The sequence below is a fragment of the Spermophilus citellus genome, assembly GCF_964194105.1.
Source record: "Spermophilus citellus genome assembly, chromosome: 1".
Lineage (NCBI taxonomy): Eukaryota > Metazoa > Chordata > Mammalia > Rodentia > Sciuridae > Spermophilus > Spermophilus citellus.
Genome location: NC_138182.1, coordinates 37921040 through 37943855, shown reverse-complemented (window position 1 = coordinate 37943855; position 22816 = coordinate 37921040). Strand labels below are relative to the sequence as shown.

Below are 22816 nucleotides of genomic sequence, written 5' to 3'. Positions count from 1 at the left end.
ACTGGGTTATTTGGTTTGGGGTGTTGAAGATTTTAGTTCTTTTTTTCCTATTATTTATTTTATTTTTTAATTACTTTTTAAAAAATTTACATGACAGCAGAATGCATTACAATTCTTATTACACATATAGAGCACAATTTTTCATATCTCTGGTTGTATACAAAGTATATTCACACCAATTCGTGTCTTCATACATGTACTTTGGATAATAATGTCCATCACATTCCACCATCATTTCTAACCCCATGCCTCCTGAATTTTTAAGTTCTTTATGTATTCTGTATTAGGTGTCTATTGGAAGAGTAGCTAGCAAAGATTTTCTCCCATTCTGGGGTTGGTTTTCTTTGCTGTAGATGATGCCTTCCCATTTATTGATTCTTGCTATTACTTCCTGAGATATAGGAGTCCTATTGAGGGAGTTATTGCCTGTGCCTATATGTTAAGTGTTTCTCCTGTTTTCTTGTAATGGTTGCACAGTTCCTACTCTTATACTTAGGTCTTTGGTTCATTTTGAGTTAACATTTATACAGAGCAAGAGAGAGGGATCTAGTTTCATTCTTCTGCATATGGATATCCAGTTTTTCTAGCACTTTCTGTTGAAAGAAGCTCTCTGTTCTTAAAAGTATGTTTTTGGAAACTTTGTCAAGGATCAAATGACTGTAGCCATGTATGTGGGTTTGTTTCTGTATCTTCTATTCTGACCCATTTGCCTATGTGCCTGTTTTATGCTGGTACTGTTGTTTTAGTTACTATGTCTCTGTAGTATAGTAACTACCCCCACTATCTTCTCATATGAGAGAAAAAACAACCAATTTTTTTAATATTTATTTTTGAGTAGTAGTTGGACACAATATCTTTATTTTATTTTATTTTTATGTAGTGCTGAGGATTGAACTCAGGGCCACTGAGCCACAGCCACAGCTCCAACACAACCAATTTTTCAACCACCATTTCAAAGCTATTTGAAATCTGATAATGTGATACCTCCCGCAATCTTCATGATTGCATTGGCTATTATGGATCTTTTGCTTTTCCGTGTGAATATTAAAAATGGTTTGTCAAGGTCTGTGAAGAATATTGCTGGTATTTTTATGAGAAGTGCATTGAGTATGTAGATTACTTTTGAATAAGGACATTTTAATGTTACTAATTTTACCTATCCATGAATATGGGGAACATGGGAGGTCTTTCCATCTAATAGTGTTTTCTATTTTCATTGTTCTATGATTTTTATTGTAGAGGTCTTTCACCTTGTTAAATTTATGCCTAAGTGTTTGGGGTTTTTTTTGTTGGTGGTGGTGGTGGTGGTTTGTGTGTGTGTGTGTGTGTGTGTGTGTGTGTGTATGTGTTAAGCTCTTGTGAATGGAATTGTTTTTCTGATTTTTTTTCTCAACAGATTCATTATTGGTATATAGAAAAGCTGTTGATTTTTTTATGTTGATTTGTTTTATACTGATTCTTTGCTGAATTTGTTCATTAGCTAAAGAAGTCTTCTTGAACCTTTAGGGACTTCTTAGTATTGGATCATATCATCTGCAAATAGGGATAATCTAACTTCTTTCTTATTTGTATCCCTTTTAGTTCAATTTCTTGCCTAATTTCTATGGCTAAAATTTCAAGTTCTATATTGAATAGGAGTGGTGAGAGTGTACATCAGTGTCTTTCCTGACTTCAGAGGAAGTGCATAAAAAAAGTTTTTAATGTTTTTTCCTCATTCAGAATGATATTGACTTTAGGTTTGTTACATGTAGCCTTTATGATGTTGAGCTAAGTTCCTTCTACCACTAGTTTTTTCAGGGTTTTTGTTATGAAGGAGTATTGAATTTTGTGGAAGGCTTATCTGCATCATCAAGATGATCGTGTGATTTTTGTCCTTGGTTGGTTCTATTTATATGGTTATTGGTGACGTTTATTGATTTGCATAAGTTATAACAGATTTGCATCCAACTTGATCATGATGGATCGTCTTTTTGATGGATTATTGAATTCAATTTGCTCGTATAATAAAATGAATTCAGTTGGCTCATATAATAAAATGAATTCAGTTTGCTTGTATAATAAAATAAGTATTTTTGTGTCTATGTTCATCAAAGATATTGATCTGTAATTTTCTTTCTTTAATGTGTCCTGATCTGGTTTTGATATCTGGGTGAGAATAGCCTCAGGGAATGGGTTTTAAAGAATTTCCTCCCTTTCTATTCCATGAAATAATTTGAGGAGCATTGATGTTAGTTTTTTAAAGATCTGGTAAAAATTCAGCTGTGAATTTGTCTCATCCTGGGCTTTTCTTGTTGGGAGATATTTTATTACTGCTTCAAACTCATTGCTTGTTATTTTACATATCCTTTTGAGTCAACTCTTATAGGTTGTGTTTCTCAAAATTTATTCATTTCTTCTAGAGTTTCTATTTTATTGGAACATAAGTTTTCAAAATAGTCCCTGACGATCCTCCGGATTTCAATTGTGTCTATTGTAATATTCCCATTTTTGTCTCTAATTTTGTTAATTTGTCTCTTTGCTCTTTCTTTTAGTTAGTTTGGCTAAGGGCTTATCAGTCTTGTTTCTCCTTTCAAAGAATCCACCATGTTTTGTTGATTATTTGTATTGTTCTTTTAATTTCTATTTCATTAATTTCAGCTTAGATCTTTGTTATTTCTTTTCTTCTACTAGTTTATTCTTGTTTTCTAAGACCTTGAGATGCATCATTAGGTTATTTAAGATATCTCTATCTCTTTCTATCTCTCTCTCTGTCTTTCTCTCTAAATGTAGGCACTCATAACTATAAATTTCTCTCTTAGATCTGCCTTTAGTGTATTCCATAGATTCTGGTGTGTTGTGTTTTTATTTGCTTCTAAAATTTTTTAAAATTGCTCTCCTGATTTCTTCAATGACTCACTCATCATCCAAAAGTGCATTGTTCAGCTGAGTATGGTGTCACACACCTGTAATCCCAGTGATTTAAGAGGCTGAGACAGGAGGATTACAAGTTCAAAGCTAGCCTCAGCAACTTAGCAAGGCCTTCAACAATTTAGCAAGATCTTGTCTCAAAATAAAAAATGTTGTAAAAATGGGTATAGCTCAGTGGTTAAGCACCCCTGGGTTCAATCCCTGATACCCAAAAGCCAAAAAACAAGAAACAACAACAAAAGTGCATTATTCATTCTCTGTGTATTTATGTAGTTCTGTAACTTTTCTGGCTATTAATTTATAATTGCATCCTATTATGATTTGAAAAGATACAGGGGATTACTTCATTCCTTTTGTATTTGCTCAGATCGCTTAATGGCTTAATATATATATATTATCAACTTTGGAGAAAGTTCTGAGTGAATGAAAAGAAAGTATATTCATTGTCATTGGATGGAATATTCAGTAGGTGTCTGTTAAGTCCATTTCATTTATAGAATAGTTTAAATCTATTGTGTTTTTACTCCTTTATCCCCCTGTCTGAATGACCTATTAGTAAGAATGGTATATTTGATGTTTGTTTTATGAAATAGGATGCACAAACATCTAAGGCTTAAATATTTATGATCATTATATCTTCTTGTTACAATTGTTCCCTTACCAATGTGTAATGACTTTCTTTCCTCTTCTCAATATTCAGCGTGAAGCCTGCTTTGTCTGATATGAGAGAGAGTAGCTACTTTTTTGCTTTTGAATTCTACTTGCATGGAATCTCATATTTCAGCCTTTCACTTTTAGTCTGTGAAGGATTTTGTCTGTAAGGTGTGTTTCTTGGAGATAAACTTATATTTGAGTTTAACCCAATCTGCCAATCTGTCTTTTTTTTATTATTATTTTTTATTTAAGAGAGAGTGAGGAGAGAGAGAGAGAGAGAGAGAGAGAGAGAGAGAGAGAGAGAGAGAATTTTAATATTTTATTTCTTAGTTTTTGGCAGACACAACATCTTTGTTTTTATGTGGTACTGAGGATCGAACCCGGGCCGCACGCATGCCAGACGGGCGCACTACCGCTTGAGCCATATCCCCAGCCCAGCCAATCTGTCTTTTAATCAGAATTAAGACCATTTACCTTCAGTATTATTATGGAGAAGTATGTGTAACTTCCTGTCATTTGCTTTATTTCTAATATTTGAATCATTCTTAATTCTCATTTGTTCATCTATTCTGCTAGTGAAATATATTCTTTCCCAAGCTCTCTTGGTTATTTTTATCTTTATCTTCTATGTGTAGTATTCCTGTAAGCTGTTTCTGCGGTGCTGGCTTGATCATAGATTCCTTTAGTTTATGCTTATATTGGAAGGTTTTTATGTCTCCTTCAATTCTGAACAGTAGCTTTCCTGGATATAGTAGTCCAGGTTGGCAGTTATTGTCTTTTAGGACTTGAAATGTATAATTTCATATCCTTCTCAACCTTAGAGTTTCTTCTGAGGAATCTGTTTTCTTATGGGTTTGACTTTATAAATGACTTGGTGCTTCTGTCTTGCAGCTCTTTTTTTTTTTTTTAATTGTACATAGACACAATACTCTTATTTATTTATTTATTTTTATGTGGTGCTGAAGATCAAACCTAGTTCCTCACACGTGCTAGCCAGGCACTCTACCACTGAGCTACAACCCCAGCCCTCTTTTGCAACTTTTGAGATTGATTCTTTGTTCTGAATTTTTTTTTTACATTAAAACTACGTTGTAGAGGGGTCATTTTCTGTTCCTATATGGAGTTGTAAATGCTTTCAGTATCTGTGTGTCCATCTCATACCCAAAATTAAGACAATTTTCTGCTGTTATTTCACTGTATAAGTTTTCTATACCATTTGTCTGTCTCTACTTTCTTTAAGACCTATGAGTCTTTAAGTTCGGCCTTTTAACACTGTCCCAAAATTCTCATATATTCTACCTGTAGTTTTTCTTTTTTCTTTATTACTGTTTGAGTGTTCTAATTCATCTGCCTAGTCTTTGAGCCCTCATAGTCTTTCTTCTGCTTAGTCTTTTGGTAAGACTCACTATTGATATGTATTTTTTTTTCTTTTTTGATTTGATTTATTGAGTTTTATTTGCAAGGTTTGTTCAATTCTTTTTTAGAGTATCTATTGAAATGCATTTTTCTTTCCTATATTTACTTCCTTAGCTCATTCCTTAGTTCTTCTTTTAATTCTCTGATCATTTGTATAATGATCAGCTTTTTAAATTCTTTGTCTCTTTAACTTTTCATCAGTACTTTTTTCCCCCTCTGTTTAATTGTGAGCTGAATAGTTCAAGGACACTTATGCGTATTTGTCTCTTTTTTCTCATTTCTAGCATTTTTTGAAGATGGTTATTTTTCATGGCTCCATCTTTTGAGGGCTAGGATTTTTAATTAGTATATTTCAGTTTTGTTTTGTATTTTTCTATTTTTATTTATTATGTTTTTTATTTTAGATATTTTTTTTCTCTCACTTATCTATTTCCCGTAATTCTCTTTCTCTTTTCTTCTGCTAACAGCCAACCTCTCTGGTTCTCTCTTTCACTCTTCCTTTAATTTTTAAATTCTATTTTCTCACCTCCTCTTTCAGAATCATGACATTCTACATCTCTTCTGTTCTCTCCCCGCTCACCACTCAAAATTGTAAATCCTTTCACAAACTTACTGTTTTCATGTGGGCAATAACTGATCACATCATTTCTGTTTATTGTTACAGTTAACATTGTAGATGTCATAGTAGGAACTATTTGGTTTAATACTGTATATTTTTGGCTTTGGTTATTGTTATTATTTGCCTCCCCCTAAACTATGAGGTTCTAGAAACCTCCAGGGACACTATAAATCCACAGGGTAGAAACTCTACTGCCTCGGATCCATACTTTTAGATGAGTAGACACACAAACAATATGAAAAAAAGCAAGGGACCAAATCACCTCATACAAACAAATAATTCAATAACAGAGTCCATTGACACCACAGTGGAAGAAATATCAGAGAAGGAGTTTAGAAAGGATGATGTAAGGAGCGAAATCAGAAAATATAGGAAGTGAAAGATCACTTCAATAAAGAGAAATTCTGGGGGGAAAAATCAAGTGGAAATCCTCAAAATGAAAAAAATCAATAAACCAAATAAAAAATTCAGTGGAAAGCATCACCAACAGACTAGACCATTTGGAAGATAGAATTTCAGGCAATGAAGACAAAATATATAATCTTGAAAATAAATGACCATGGAGAAAAGATATTAAAAGACCATGAACAGAACTTCCAAGAAATATGGGATAACATGAAAAGACCAAATATAAGATTTATCAGGATAGATGAAGGCTCAGAGATGCAGACCAAAGGAATGCACAATCTTTTCAATAAAATAATATCTGAATGTTTCCCAAGACTTAAGAATGAAATGGAAAAATCAATAAAGGAGGCTTACAGAGCCCAAAATACACAAAATTACACCAGACCCATACCAAGGCACATTATTATGAAAATGCCTAATATACAGAATAAAGGCAGAATATTAAAGGCTTAAAAAACAGGTTACATTAAGAGGTAAATAAGTCCATTTCTTAGCTGATTTCTCAACCCAGAACCTAGAAGCTAGGAAGTCTTGGAATAATATATACTAAGCTCTGAAAGAAATTAATGTCAACCAAGAATACTCTATCCAGCAAATTTAGCTTCAGAATTGATGATAAAATAGCAACCTTCCATGATAAAACAATAGTTTAAAAAATTTGCAACTAGAAAGCCTGTACTACAAAATATAATAAAAATATTTAATGAAAAATACAGTTGAAAAGCAGCAAAGGGAGGAACTACTAGAAGAATAGTCAATCAAAGGATAAACTAATTCAAGTTAAGAACCAGAAATCAGAATGACAGGGAATAAATCATTTTTCAATAATAACATCGACTATAAATAGTCTAAACTCATCAATCAAAAGACATAGACTAGTAGATTGGATTAAAAACAAGACCCAACAATATGCTGTCACCAAGACTCAAAAATATCTACAGACTGAAAGTGCAGGATGGGAAAATAACATTCACATAGATATTGTAAACAAGCAGGGGTTTCTGTTGTCAGATAAAGTGGACTTCAAGCCAAAGTAAATAAGAAGGGACAAAGAAGTTTATTTTTACTGCTTAATGGAATTATACACCAACAAGATATAATAATTGTAAATATTTATGCCCCAAACAATGCAACATCTATACACATCAACAAACCCTTCTCAATTTCAAGAATAAATAGACAATAATACTTGGTAACTTTAACACTCTATCTCACCACTGGATAGATCCTCCAAACAAACACCAAATAAAGAAACTATAGAACTAAAAAATACAGTTAATAATTTAGACTTTTCAGGCACATATAGAATATTTTATCCATCAATGACTGAATACATTTTCTTCTCAGCAGCACACAGATCCTTCTCTAAAATAGACTATATTAGGCCACAAAGCAACTCTTTGCAAATAAAAAAATAGAGATAATACCTTGCATTCTATCAGTCAAAATGGAATGAAATTAGAAAACAACAATAAAATAAAAAATAGAAGCTACTCTAACACGTGGAGACTAAATAATTTGCTGTTGAATGACCATAAGAAATCAGAGGTAAAATATAAAAAAATACTTAGAGGTAAATGAGAATAGTGACACAACATATCAAAATCTCTGGAACATTATGAACGAGGTTCTAAGAGGAAAGTTCATTGCATTGAGTTCATTCATTAAAAGAATAGAAAGTCACCAAACAAATAACCTAACATTATATCTCAAAGCTCTAGAAAAAGAACAAATCAACATCAATAGCAAAAGAGGATGGAACATAATTAAAATCAGAGCTGAAATTAATGAAATTGAAAAGAAGAAGAAGAAAACAATACAAAAAAATCAACAAAATAAAAACTTGGTTCTTTAAAAAAATAAATAAAATTGATAACTCTTAGCCAGGCTAACTAAGAAAAAGAGGAGGAAAAATTCAAATTACTATAATCCACAATGGAAAAGGAAATATCACCATGGGCACTACTGAAATACATACAATAATCAAACTATTTTGAACATTTATACTCCAATAAAATAGAAAATTTTGAAGTCATTAATAGATTTCTGGAGACATATGACCTACCCAAATTGAATCAGGAATACACAGAAAATGTAAATAGATCAATTTCAAACAATGAAATTGAAGACATTATCAATAGCCTACTAACAAAGAAAAACCCAGGACCAGGGCTGGGGTTGTGGCTCAGCGGTAGAGCGCTCGCTTCGCATGTGCGAGACCCTGGGTTCAATCCTCAGCACCACATACAAAAATAACAAGTAAAATGAAGGTGTTGTGTCCAACTACAACTAATATATATATATATATATATATATATATTTTTTTTTTTTTTAAACCAAGACCAGGCAGATTTTCAGCTTAGTTCTACCAGACCTAACTTTAAAGAACTAACATCAAGGGGCTGGGGATGTGGCTCAAGCGGTAGCGCGCTTGCCTGGCATGCGTGCGACCCGGGTTCGATCCTCAGCACCACATACCAACAAAGATGTTGTGTCCGCCGAGAACTAAAAAAAATAAATATTAAAAATTCTCTCTCTCTCCCCTCTCTCACTCTCTCTTTAAAAAAAAAAAAAAGAATTAACACCAAGCCTCCTCAAATTATTCCATGAAAGAGAAAAGGTAGGAACCCTCCCAAACTCATTCTGTGAAACTAGTATCACCCTGATACCAAAACTAACCAAAGACACATCAAAGAAAGAAAGCTTCAGACAAATTCCCTGATGAATATGGATGCAAAAATTCTTATAAAATACTAATAAAGCACATACAAAAACATATTTAAAAGGTATACCATGATCAAGTGGGTTTCATCCCAAGGATGCAAATTTGATTCAACAAATAGAAATCAATAAATATAATTCACCACATCAGTAGATTCACAGACAAGGATCACACAATTATCTCAATAGAAAAGCATTTAACAAATACAACATCAATTTATGTTCAAAACACTAGAAAAACTAGGTATAGTAGGAATATATTTCAACATTGTAAAAGGTATATACATTAAACCCAAGGCTAACATATTTCTAAATGGAAAAAAGTTTAAAGCATTCCTTCTAAAAACTAGAACAAGACAGGGATGCCCTCTTTCACCACTTCTATTCAACATAGTCCTTGAAACTCAAGCCAGAAAAATTAGACAAAAGAAATTAAAGAAATACAAATAGGAAAAGGAGAGCTCAAACTATCCCTGTTTGCCCACAACATGATCCTATATTTAGAAGACCCAAAAAACTCTACCCCAAAACTTCCTAGAACTCAGAAACAAATGTAGCAGAATATAAGATTAACACCTATAAGTCAATTGCATTCCTCTACCAATGATGAATCAACCAAAAGAGAATTTAGGAAAACTATCCCATTCACAATAGCTTCAGAAAATAAAATATTTGGGAATCTATCTAGCAAAAGAGGTGAAAGACCACTATTAAAAGTAAAGAAAGAAATTAAGACCTTAGAAGATGGAAAGATCTCCCATATTTGTGGTTAGAATAAATATTGTCAAAATGGCCATACTACCAAAAGTGCTATATAGATTTAATGCAATTCCTATAAAATTCCAATGATGTTCTTCATAGAAATAAAAAAGGCAGTCATGAAATTCATTTAGAAAGAGGCCCAGAATAGTGAAAGCAATCCTTAGCAAGAAAAGTGAAACAGAAGACATCACAATACCAGACCTTAAATTATACTACAGAGCTATAGTAGCCAAAACAGCATGATTTTGCACACACACACACACACACACACACAAAAACATACATGAAGATCAGTGGAACAGAATAGAAGGCAGAGACAAACCTATATACATAAATTCAGGTATCATATTAGACAAAGGCACCATAAACATACATTGGAAAAAAGATAGCCTCTTTAACAAATGGTGCTGGAAAAAGTGGAAATCCATGAAACAGAATGAAATTTAACCTCTCTCTCTCTCATCCTGTACAAAACTCAAAGTGGATCAAGGACATAAGCATTAGATCAGAGACACTGAACCTACTAAAGAAAATGTAGGCCCAATATTCTGTTATGTTGACATAGGAACTGACTTCCTCAACAAGACTCCTAAAGCTCAAGAAGTAAAGAATCAGTAAATGGGATGGTATCAAACTAGAAAACTTATTCACAGCAAAGGAAACAATCAAGAGTGTGCAGAGAGAACCTATAGAATGGGAGAAAATCTTTGCCACCTATCCCTCAGAACATTAATGTCTATATATTAAGAATTCTAAAACTTACCACCAAAAAACCCCACAAATAACCCAATCAATTAATGGACAAATAAACTGAAGAGGTACTTTACCGAAGAAATACTAATGGACAACAATTTATGAAAAAAAGTTTCAACATCTCTAGCAAGTAAAAAAATGTAAAATAAAACTGTACTGAGATTTCATGTCACTTCAGACAGAATGGCATTAGTCAAGAATACAAACAGCAATAAATGCTGGTGAGGATGTGGGGGAAAGAGTATACTCATACATTGCTGGTGGGACTGGAAATTGGTACAACCGTTATGGGAAGAAAGCAGTATGGAGATTCCTCAAAAAACTGGGAATGGAACCACCTATTTGACCAAGTTATACCACTCCTTGGTATAGATCCAAAGAATTTAAAATCAGCATACTTCAGTGACACATCCACATCAACGTTTATAGCAGCTCAATTTGTAATAGCTAAGCTATAGAACTAACCTAGGTGCCCTTTAACAGATGATTGGGTAAAGAAAATGTGGAATACCCTATATAATGGAATATTACTCAATTACAAAAAAAATGACTTTTACCAGTAAATGGATGGATCTAGAGACTATCATGCTAAGTGAATAGCAAGTCCCCAAAAAACAAATGTTGAATGTTCTCTTTGATATATGGATGCTAACTCACAGTGGGGGTGGGGGGAGGGACTTCAAGTTCAGTGGATTAGACAAAGGTTAATGAAGAAAAGCAAACTTTTTACCAGACTCAATCTCATCTCTCTTGTTCTGATTCCCATCCCAAATACACACCCAACCTGTTTGTCCCTAATTATGAAGCTTAGACCACCAGTTTCAAAGGGAATAGGAAGACAATGGAATGAATCAGACATTACTTTTCAATGTTCATATATGAATACACCACAGTGACTCCCCACATCATGTGCAACCACAAGAATGGGATCCTAATTAGGATATACTCCATGCATATATCATATGTGAAAATACACTCTATTGTCAGGTATATCTAAAAAGAACAATTAAAAATGGGGATGAAAAGAAGAAATGAGAGAAAGAAAGAAAAAAGAAAAAGGAAGAAAATTAAAATGATAAAGAAGAAAAGAGATTGAGAACAAATCTAATTCATTGATAAAAATATTTAAAGTTAGAACTATAAAAACCCAATGATGTATAACAACAAAATTGACCAAGAAAGTGAATGCAAAAATAAATATAAAAAAGATTAAAATTTCACACAGTTCCCATTGGCCATTCAGTTGATTCCTTCTCAACTCTGGCTCAAGGAGGCCAAACCTGTATGCTGGGTTCTGCCTCTCCTTGCCCACCAAAGCAAGCATTGAGGAAACGAGATCTGCTCAGAGCTAAATTCATGTAGCCCTGGTTTTTGTATCAGAGGAAAGGATGGACTTGGCTACAGTATGTGTGTGAACTGATCTGGATTATCTGGCACTACACATCCTGAATGTCTCAAAGTGTGTGTGTGTGTGTGTGTGTGTGTGTGTGTGTGTGTGTGTGAAGTGTCCAGCTCACAGTGGTGACTTTGGGGGTACTGGGGTGTGCTGTAAGCAGCAAGCTTTTCACCAGACCCAGTCTCATCTCTTCCATTCTGAATCTCATCCCCAATCCACACCCCACCGGTTTGCCTCTTGTCACCCAGCTTAGACACCAATTTCAAAGGGAACGCTGCTCCACCTTGTGCTTCTCAGAGCTATCAGCAGGTCAGTGCCACAGTCTCCCTCCTGATCCCAGCTTGAGACTCAAGGTAGGTGCCCGCTGACCCAGTGAAAGAAAAGCCATTGGGTTTTGAAGACAGAAAGAAAAAAAACACAGAAGTTGTGATCTCTGGCATAGTTCATCTGGACAATGAAGCCCCTTTCCCAGTTGTCACTGAAATTCTGGGGCAACCCCATTCCCATACTAGCTCCCTTTGCAGACTCAAAATCTCCTTTCTGCCAAGACTCCATGTTTGCCTGAGTCTGCATTTTTTGAATCATGAGGGTTTGCTTCAGCTCGACAGAGAGGAGCTCTCCTCCCTTGTGCACACCGTTTCTTTGATCAATCCTCTTATTCCAAGAACCAGTATTTCTGGGTTTCACCTGGTGACTGCTGACTCACTGGTTGCACCTCGGGTTTCCCTCAGCTCTCCCACCTCATCCTGCAGCTGCAATCTCAAAAGCAGCCACTGTTCACTGGGTCCCTCAAGTCTGTCATTTGCTGAGTCCCCTCAGGGTCTTTGTTCCTGTTCTTCCTTCTGCTGAGAATCAGTGGTCTTGCTTTTGATAGCTGATTTGCTATAGGTTGCTGTGTGGTCAAGAGAAGATTTTCCCACAATATGTGATATAGTCTCAGGATGCTCATCTGATCACATACAGCAAAGAATTTAGAAATTTTGTTTAGTTTTACCTCCCTGTGTGGTTCATGTGGTAGCATATGTTAGCACTAAACTAACTAATACAGTTCATTGCTTAGGAAAAGCAGGGGTGTGAAGAATGAAGCTAATGATAAGTCTGTTTACCTAGGGGAGAACCATGTTGGCTTGTACCCACATGATATCTCCACAAAGAGCTTGAAGACATGCAGGGTCTTGTACAGTCAATCTACCATGTCAAACATGACTCGTCTGCCCACCTTTGCACCTTTTACCATAAGCATGACATGCTTTCTTTTCTTCTTTTTTTTTTTAATGGTCATTAAGGTCACAGTCTAGCTCCTGACAGAATTTTCACATGCATTGCTGCAAAACACCCATGTGAAAGGCAAAAATATTTAGGGAAGGTTCAACTTAGCTGCATTGGACCTAATGGGAAGAACACTTGTATAAAAATAGAAATCGCAACCCACGTCCTCTACTAGACTCTTAAGCTATTCATTTCGCTTCCCTCTCCTGCTTCTTGTTCTTCAGTTGTTCTTGTTCGGATAAGATAATTAAATTGAAAGGAAGTAAGGAGATAAAGCTATGCAACTGTGGTAATAATAGAATAATATTGCTCCTGTATTCCTCAGTGGATATTAATCAGCCTAGGAGGTGACGGAAGCCTAGTTACAATTGGATGTCTGATCCATTTTAAAGGAATTCTTGTCTTTGACATCCATGCATTGTGTTTAGCCCCAGACTGTCCTTGAAGTCTTATGCCACCTAGGTTCTTACTGTACCTGACACACACAAAATGAGAGTTCGCTTCTATTGCTACACAGGATGAGAGATTGAGTCTTGTATCTACCTAATCCCATCACCCCAGCTGCTACTTGGAAGTGGTACGTGGCTTAGTTCACTAGATAGTTGTCAAAATGTAGGGAGTTTGTAAAAAGCAAATCCATTGCCAGGTCTGTGCTCCATTTGTCCAGTGTGAGTCCAAATTGCACATTTGTTTGTTTTTAATGCATCATATAAGTGGCAAGGTGACATTTGACACCACTTCACTGCTCTAACATTGCAGAAACTAAAGTTATCAAATGAGCCTGTAGAAGCAAAAGAAGATTACACTAAGTTTAACACAAAAGATTTCAAGACTGAAAAGGTACGTGTCCAGGTGTAGTGACATATTATACATTTGCAATGGGTGACCTGTATAGACATCAGAAACAATTGCACACTTGATTGTGATTAGTTTTTGAATATGGAAAATTATTAATTTGCATCTCTGTGGCTTAATGTATTCAAAATTGTGCATGACAATGAAAATGTTAAGCAATTTAAACTTTTTACAAAACAGAGAAGAGCAATATGCTTGGCAAGAATGTGCCTACACTTAGCCATGTGTTCATAGAGCGATGGGTGGTAAGGGAAGAAGCCTCTACAGGTAAATTTTTGGTCAATCTTACTGCCCAGAATCTTCCCAGAAATTATGATAACAAAAATTTTTAATAACTCGACCATTCAGCATTTACCCATAAATGTTATTTGGGTAACATCTCGTACTAAGTTTTATCTGACACATGCATTATAAATAATATGTAGCTTTTAAAATTGGCATTATAGTGCTTACATAGTTTTTGGTTCTGCCCTTTTCATTTATCATTGTGTTGTGAAAATGTTCACATATCATTAAACACTCTTTGAAGTTTTGATCATCCTTTCATATCCAATCATGAGTGTTAATTTACTTCATCATATGGAATATAATGTAATCCATCCCCTGGTCTTGTATTTATGGGTTACTTCTGGCTTTTAAATTTCAGGGGTTTTGTTTGTTTTAATGAAGTGATAGACATTTACAGTCTATATCAGTTTATTTTATGAGACACAATTTAAAACTAAGAGTAAATGCTTAGAGAACATGAACTCTTTCATAAAATATATAGCTAAATTGTTTTCTAAAGATGATGTAACAAAAATCTGTAATCCCAAACATGGTTGCCAATGACTGTTTATCTAGCATTCTGGATAGCATTATTTTTATTTTGAAAATATTTGCCTTTCAAGTTTCTTTAACTGGAAAGACTTGTTTTCCCAATTATTTATCGTTAATTTACAATTTTTGCAAAGGTCAGTTGTGTCCCTTTCCTGTTTTCATGTTGGAATAATAATGTTTTCTGTTGATTTGTAAGAACTTATTCTAAATTGAGATTATTAACACTTTTTATGACACAGGGTACAGATAAATTTTCCAGAATGTTTTTAACCTTTTCATTTGATTTTTTAGTTGTTTTAAGTTTTTTCTGAAGAATGTATGTTTCCTTTTCCCTATTGTTTCTATGTTTAACTTTCATTTAGATTTTAACAGTGGATAGTCCCCTTAGAGTTTATGTGTCGCTTATTAAGGCATAAATACCCAGAACAACTTGTCTGGATGAGATGGCCACTTTTCACTATCCAGTCAAGAATTAAGCCTCCTATGTGATGTGTGATAGAATGTGGGAAGCCAGATTGCAGGATCATATGCTGTGCCTTTGAACTTATCTTACAGTTCCAGGGAGATAGACGATTTTTTTTTTCTTTACTGGTTCCCATTATTTATACTTCTTTTCAACAAGTTTTGATGCATTGCAGTAAAATCAGCTGCTATTTACCATCTTCTAGTGCTTTTTAAAGGACATAGTTCAGGTGAAAGGGGAGAACAATACAGTAACCACGAAAGAGAGAAAAATTTAAAGGGCAGAGTTATTTGGAGTCAGCTTTTTGGAGAGTATTTCTTTGTTGAAGAAGTACTTTTCAGTACTAGTTGAAGACCAGTGGATGTTTTGTAATACAGGTCATCTTTTGAATATAATAGATTGTGCTTGGTTTCCCATAGAGCAAATGAATAAAATCAGATGGTAAGCTGATGTGAATTATTCATCGTGTGGTAATATAAGGCTGTAATTCCTTCCTCTGACAATCTCTGCCTGTGTCAGTTCTATTGTTTGTGTTATTGCACTAATGCACCCTCCAGAATTATTCCCCTTGCAGTAGATCATTGGCTGTAACCGTCCACTCCTTAGAAGGCAGCAATCTTATCTTAACATATTCTGTGTCTGAATTATGAATAGATATCCGAATTTTATTCATTCTCTTGGGAAGCATGTTAATAGCAGAGCTTTCCTCCCTTGACGAACCTTGAGACATACACAATATTGTCTGATTTGCATGCATGAATTACTAATGTTATATTCATAACATATATTTCTCTCTTATTTTCAAAAACAGAAAACAAGCAAAATGACTGCAGCTCAGAAGGCTTTGGCTAAAGTTGACAAGAGTGGAATGAAAAGTATTGATGCCTTTTTTGGTGCAAAAAATTCTAAAAAAATTGGAAACCTTCAAAACTCTAAAAAATAAAGCCTAATAAAGCAAAAAGCATCTTTTCTTTTTATGTGTTCCATTTTCATTCTTCCTCCATGCCTCGGTACTTCCTGACCCTTGATTACCACCTTTTGGAGAAACATGGCAATGTTCAGGTTCTCTTGAACATTTTTTAGGATTTGATATTTGTGTCTCTGAACAAAATACGGGAAAGTTATTGTGTGGTTTCATGACAGTGGCCTTTGGTGTCTTTGAAAAAGTAATCAAGTGAACAGAATTTAACATGTAGCATCACAGTGCCCTCTGCTAACTGACCTATGACAATATTTGAGTTGTTGTTATTTTATTTAATTTTGCTACACAGTAGCTTTAACAACATGGTTTTCAGTATCCTGAGAGAAACTAGCTAACAAAACTGTCAGGTAAATTGCTACTTTTTTATTTTTACTTACTTATTTATTTTTATGTTGTGCTGAGGATCAAATCCAGGTCCTGACATGTGCAAGGCAAGCCCTCTACCGCTGAGCTACAACCCCAGCCCCTATAACCTCAATTTTTGTAACATAATTTTGTGAGATTTTTCCCAGGCTACTAGGTATTTTTCACAAATATGATTTTTAAATGACAATATCCTTTTTAATTATTCAACATTTGATTATTTAATAAATATCCTTACATTTCTTTACATATGTTCATGTTTTGAAGAATCAGATTGTATGTAAATATTTGTTTAGATATTTTATTGCTTCCTTAGAATAGATTTTTAGATGTGAGTTTACTGGTTCAAAAATAAGTTTTTCAAATATATACTTATGGAAATATATTCCAAAAAAGTTGTCAGAAATTTGCACTCTAACAAATGGTGGATGGGACATTTGTACATACATATAATCTGATCAGGTTAATTCCCTACTAACTCCCCTTTCCTCTCCTCGTCTCTTCCCCTGAGCCCCTGCCTCTATCTACTCTATTTTCATAAGATCTCCTTTTTTTTTACAATTTTATCTCAAGCTTCCATATATGAGAGAAAACATGACCCTTGGCTTTCTGTATCTGGCTTAATATAATTTTGCTTAATATAATGCTCTCCAGTTCCAACCTTCTTCCTGAAAATGACATAATTGTGTTTCTTTAACCAAATAACTCTCCTTTGTGTTATAAGCACCACATTTTCTTTGTCCAGTCATCTGTTGGCGGACACCTAGATTGATTCCATACTTGGCTAGTGTGAATTGTGCTGTGATAAACATGGGTATGCATGTGTCTCTCAAGGATGCTGGTTTTAATTGTTATGCAAAGATTTCGAGAAGTGTTTTAGCCACTTGGTTAGATGGTTCCATTCTTAATCTTTTGACAATTTCCATGGTGGTTGTTTCTATTTCTGAAAAGATTATCAGAGGTAAAATTGTCTAGCACTGACTGGAGTCTTTTTTTTTTTATTGTTGTTTACTGTAGCTTTCTTTAAACAGGAAGAATTTCTTACCTGTTCCTTTGTCTTATTTGACATTTTTTAAGAATACAAGCCACTTTTTTTGGTATAATATTTCTCACTTTGGGGTTGTCTAACTTTCCTCTTGATTAAATCCAAACTATACACTTGAGACACCCACAGAAGGAGTGTGTGTCTTTCTTACTGTACTATCAGGAGTCACAGTTTGCCCCATACCAATCTTGTTGACTTCCTCACTCAGAATGGTGTGCATAAGCTTATTCACTGTAAATTATTATTGATTATGTTTGTAATTAATTAGTATTTGGGGGTAAATATCCTGAAACTCTTAAATATCCTATTCTACATCAAATGTTGACTCACTATTTTTAGGATCTACCAATGATTTTTCTAACTCTAGCGTGTCTTCTGCACTGGTTGGCATCCTTTGGTAATGAAGAGCCTTCCCTTCTCCACTTATTTATTCACTAATGATTTTATATCAATATGAATTTTTAGATTTTAATTTTATCTAGGGAGTTATAGTAGTAGTAGTACTAGTAGTAGTTGTAATTTTGATGCTCAAATTGTTCCAAAATGGCTAGAAGGAGACCCTTTAAGCTTGCTCCTACATCTTTTTAATCTTTTTATTGTTCTTTAGTACTTTCTTATTTCTGCAGCAGGGAATTCCAGGCTCTTTTTGCACTTTCCCTATCCAAAGCCTGAATCAGCCTTTTTTCCAAGGAGCCCTATTCCTTTAATTGGAGAATGGTGTTTAGAAACCAACATCGTGGCAGTAGCTGTGCCATTACTGGTACAACATTGCTTAGTGTCCAAAGCCAGAAAGTGTGTGTGTGCATGCGTACATATATAACAGTGTACTCATATCAACATTTCTAGAGCAGTTTATCAACAGCTATGTATATGTGTGATAGTTTGTAGATTCACTTTATCAGGGAAAAGAAGCTTTTTTCTATTTCTACTACTGTGAGAGTTTGTATCATAAATAGTTATTGATTTTTGTCAAATAATTTTCATATCTGTTGAGATGATCAGAATTTTCCCCTTTTTGGTACTAGGGATTGAATGGGGGTGGTTACTACTGAGCCATATCCTCAGCCCTTTTAATTTTTTATTTTGAGACAGGTTCTCACTAAGTTGTTTAAGGCCTTGTAAGTTGCTGAGGCTAACCTCGAACGTGTGATCATCCCGCTTCAGCCTCCCAAATTGCTGGGATTATAGTCATGTGCCACCCTGCCTGGCAGTTTTCCTTTAATAAAGGAGTACCTTTTAATATTTGAATTATAATGATTTTTTAAATTTATTTTTTAGTTGTAGTTGGACACAATACCTTTATTTTATTTATTTTTTTGCGGTGCTAAGGATCAAACACAGGGCCTTACACGTGCTAGGCGAGTGCTCTACCGCTGAGCCACAACCCCAGCCCCATAATGATTGTTTATTGTTAAACTAACCTTGCATTCCTAGACTAGACCCTATTTGGTGATAGTGCACTATTCTTTTCATTAACAGTTGGGTTTTTATTACTAATATTTTGTTATGGATTTTTATATCTTCTGTTAATAAACATTGGTTTGTATGGTTAATAAATATTGCTTTGTATTGGTTGTAATGATTTTATTTGATTTTGATATCAGTAAAACCAGCCTTATAAAATGAGTGGGGAAATACCTTTACATAACCTATCTTTTGAAGACATTGTGTGAGATTCATTTTGTTTCTTACCTTATGTGTTGAGCAGAATTAACTTGTGAAGATGGTACTGAGGGTCCGATTAAATAGGGGAAGAATATAAGTAGTCGGGGGAGTGTGGAGAGTGTCGGGAGAGACTTGCACGTGTATATTCAGTTAGTCTTATGAGCCAGAGGTATGTTGTAATTCGGGTTCTTTGGATCTCAGTGGCATCCTTTTGGCTGCAGGGGCCAGGGCTTTGGGGTGCATTCTGCTTTTGTTCTTATCATGAAAACTTGTTGGAAGCTAAGATGCAGAAATGAAGAACAGATTAGCAGGACAATGATTAGTACTGTTTCAAATTTGTCCGGTTTATAGGAGCAGTTGTTAGAGGAAGAAGCTGTTTCAAAGCTGATCGGGCCAGTAATTTTCTTTCTGGGAAAGTTTTTAATTACTATTCCAATTTTTGTAGTCAAAATAGAGCTATTCCAGTCTTCTCCTTTTTCTTGCGCCAGTTTTGGTAATTTATATGTTTTAAGAAATGTCTATATTTCATGTCAGTTGTCAAATTTCTTGGCATAAATATTGTCATAGTAACAGTAAGAGCATATTTTATATTATCCTCTTACTGTTTGCATTTCTATAACGATGTTTCTTTTTTCATACCTGATATTTGTCATTTGTGTCTTTTTGGTTTTCTTCATTAGCTCAAGCAAAGCTTACCAATTCCTTTTATCCATTTGAAGAACCATTTTCTTCTGGCTTGCATCATGTCTGATAAGACATCTGTTTTAATTCTTACATTTCTCCTACTTCCTATAATGTATCCTAATAGTTTCCAGCATGTTGGTATGGTTTTCTTGATATTCTTTGGGAGTCAGTTAAGCTTCTTGTATCTTTGAGTTTATAGTTTTCAACGAATTTGGAAAACTTCTGGCCAACATTTCTTCAGATATTTTTCAGTTATTTTCCCTCCTTCCTCTCCACTTCCTCGGTTTCTGGGACCCCAGTTACATGTATACTGGGCCTCTTGATAGCAGCCCTGACATGGAACTTCTGATTTTTTTTTCCTTCTTCCATTTGTAGACAGCAATTTCTCTTAATGTATTTTCAAGTTTATTTTGGATATAGGATTTCATCTTCCATTAACCTCCAGTAGTGAATTTTTATTTCAAATATTATAATTTTTGGTCCTAGTTGTTCTATTTGGACCTTTTTTTATGTCTTCTCACTTTTCTGCACATATATTTGTGTTTTCCTTTAGATATTTTATAGCTTTTTAGGTAGCTACATAGATGTCTGTTAGTTGGTCATTTCTGTGTTGATTTGTTTCTTTCTCTCCCTTTATTATTATTTTTTACTTTGAAATAACTTTAGACTTATAGAAAAGTTGCAAGAATACTAAAGAGAGTCTACCCTCCCCTAGGCTTCCCCCAGTATTAACCCTTTACATAACTACAGTACAATTATCAAAACCAGGGAATTTACAATTATACTATTAGCTAACTCATGACCTTATTGGAATTTCACCTATCTTTATACTAATGTCACTTGTTTGTTCCAGAATCCAATCCGTGATCTCAAAGTGTATTTAGTTGTCATATCTCCTCAGTATTTTCTGATTTATGAGAGTCTTTTAATATTTCTTTGTCTTTCAGTGACCTTGACACTTTTGAGAATATTGATTGGTTATTTTGTAAAAATGATCCTCAGTTTTTTAGATAGTTAGGAACTGTGCTAATATGCTGTTTCTCATGTAATCATTTCATAGCACTACTAACAACCAATAAGAACAGACACTGGATAACATTGATGTGCTTGGCACTGATCTACACACTTTGCACGTAATAACTCGTTTAATCCCTATGGTGGCAGAACGAGGTGTGATAGGAGCCAGAATAGTGACACCAACCCAGAGAGCAAAGGACAAAAGGAAAGGCCACTGAAACATTTGCATTATCATCCTTATTGGAGGTCAGCTCCTAGCAGCAGGGACTATTCAAGTTTGCATGTTTCACAATGCTAGGCACATATACGATAAGCAGACGATTGAACAACCTAACCAGTACCCTCACTAGTTGAGAGGACTGTTTTTTTTCCTAAGGGACAAAGTCAAGATCTTTATCCACTGTGGCCCTTCAGAGCACCTAAGCTATTTTCTGCCCTTTGTTTTGGTCTTGAATACACCACACTCCCCCCCACATACACACACACACACTGGTACCTTTGTATGACTAATTTCTTTCTATCTCTTCTCCAGCTCTTCACGTGATTTGTTCTGTCTTGTCATTATCACCCCAAAATCAGAGAAGCAACCCTAACCCTCCTTGCCTGCCTCCGCCATGCTTCTACTCAGACACCCTCCATCCCATTTTCCTGCCTTCCTCTCTCCAGAGACCCCTGCCTGACTACTGCACAAATACACACTCAGCTGGGGATAGCAGACAGAGGTGGGTGTTGCATAAGGGATTAACCTGCTGCTGAATTCATCACTGAATACCCAGGCAAGTATTCTGCAGTACATTGAAGTTCTCAACAGCTTTCTGGCTGAAACTTGAACTTCGGGGTTCATACTGTGAATGGGTTTTCTGTGGTGCTCTAGTATTTGAAGTCCAAGGATGACGTATTCATAAATTCATGCAAAACTTACATTGGCCTTAAAGTTGTATGCTAATGATTCTGGTCATTAAGTGAAATAGAATCATTAATCTCTCTGGATCAAGAGCTGTGAATTAGACAACACTTGCTACAGTCATTTTAATTCTCAAGACCTGCAGCCAAGACATTATATCCATGTGTGACTGCCAATGCTAATAAATTTGCTTTCACGTAGCATTTAGAGATTTCTATCGAGCCCACCACCTCATTTATTACAGTTTGAGAATATATGTGAGTTTATAAAATCCTTGTCTCCCCAGGAGTTTTAAACAGGAGCTTACATCATGGCTTAGCCACAAATTAAATGGGAATTTGGGAAATAAGCAACTTTGTTTTCTTGCATATTTGACTTCACCTTTGTGTTAGTCCGCTTTTCATTTCTGTGAGCAAAATACCTGACAGGAACAACTTAGGACAGCAAAACTGTATTTTGACTCATGGTTTCAGAAGTCTTAATCCATGGTTGGCCACCTTCATCGCTGTGAGCCCAAGGTGAGGTAGAACCCCATGGCAGAAGGGCATGGCGGAGAAATGCTGCTCAGCTCATGGCAGCCCAGAAGCAGAAAGAGAGGGAGGAGCCAGACGGACAAGATGTAATCCAAAAGGACCTGTCCCCAATGACCTACTTCGAGGCACATCCTGCCTGCACACCCTGCCTGCCTACAGTTGGCACCCTCTACAGTAGTCCTTTCAAATTATTAGTCCATCAACTGAATTAATCACCAATTAGCTTACAGCTGTCATGATTTCATCATTTTACCTCTGAACATGAACACAGGAGCTTTGTGGGCACACCTCCCAACTAAACCATAGCAACCTCTGACACCAAGATGAGGATTCTGATCTTAACTGCAATGTGCAACATTAATCAAGAGTTGGATAATGCTTGAAAAATGAAAAACGAAAGATGTTACACAGGCCAGGTGCCACATGGGGAAATAATATTAAGAATAAACCAATCTGGGCTTATATGAAAGCGTGTGTGGGTAGTATGAATCTACCATACATGTACACCTGTGCACATACATGTATAACCTACCCTTCTTTCAAACTTTTAAAGGAATTTCAAATAAGAGTCATTTTGTACT

At 35.1% G+C, this 22816-nt stretch overlaps 1 protein-coding gene across 2 annotated transcripts in view; it reads left to right on the top strand.

Moving 5' to 3' along the window:
- RNASEH2B (ribonuclease H2 subunit B) overlaps positions 1-22816 on the top strand; it is a 78503-nt gene that overhangs the window by 51891 nt on the left and 3796 nt on the right. Inside the window, exons 10-11 of one of the 2 annotated variants that reach the window (XM_081295612.1) lie at positions 13665-13745; positions 15854-16011. The exons of the other annotated variant lie outside the window; for it this stretch is intronic. Coding sequence (XP_081151738.1) covers positions 13665-13745; positions 15854-15985 — 213 coding nt within the window. The 3' untranslated portion in view covers positions 15986-16011. Of the gene's footprint in view, positions 1-13664; positions 13746-15853; positions 16012-22816 lie in introns of those variants that run through there. 2 annotated transcript variants of the gene reach the window in all.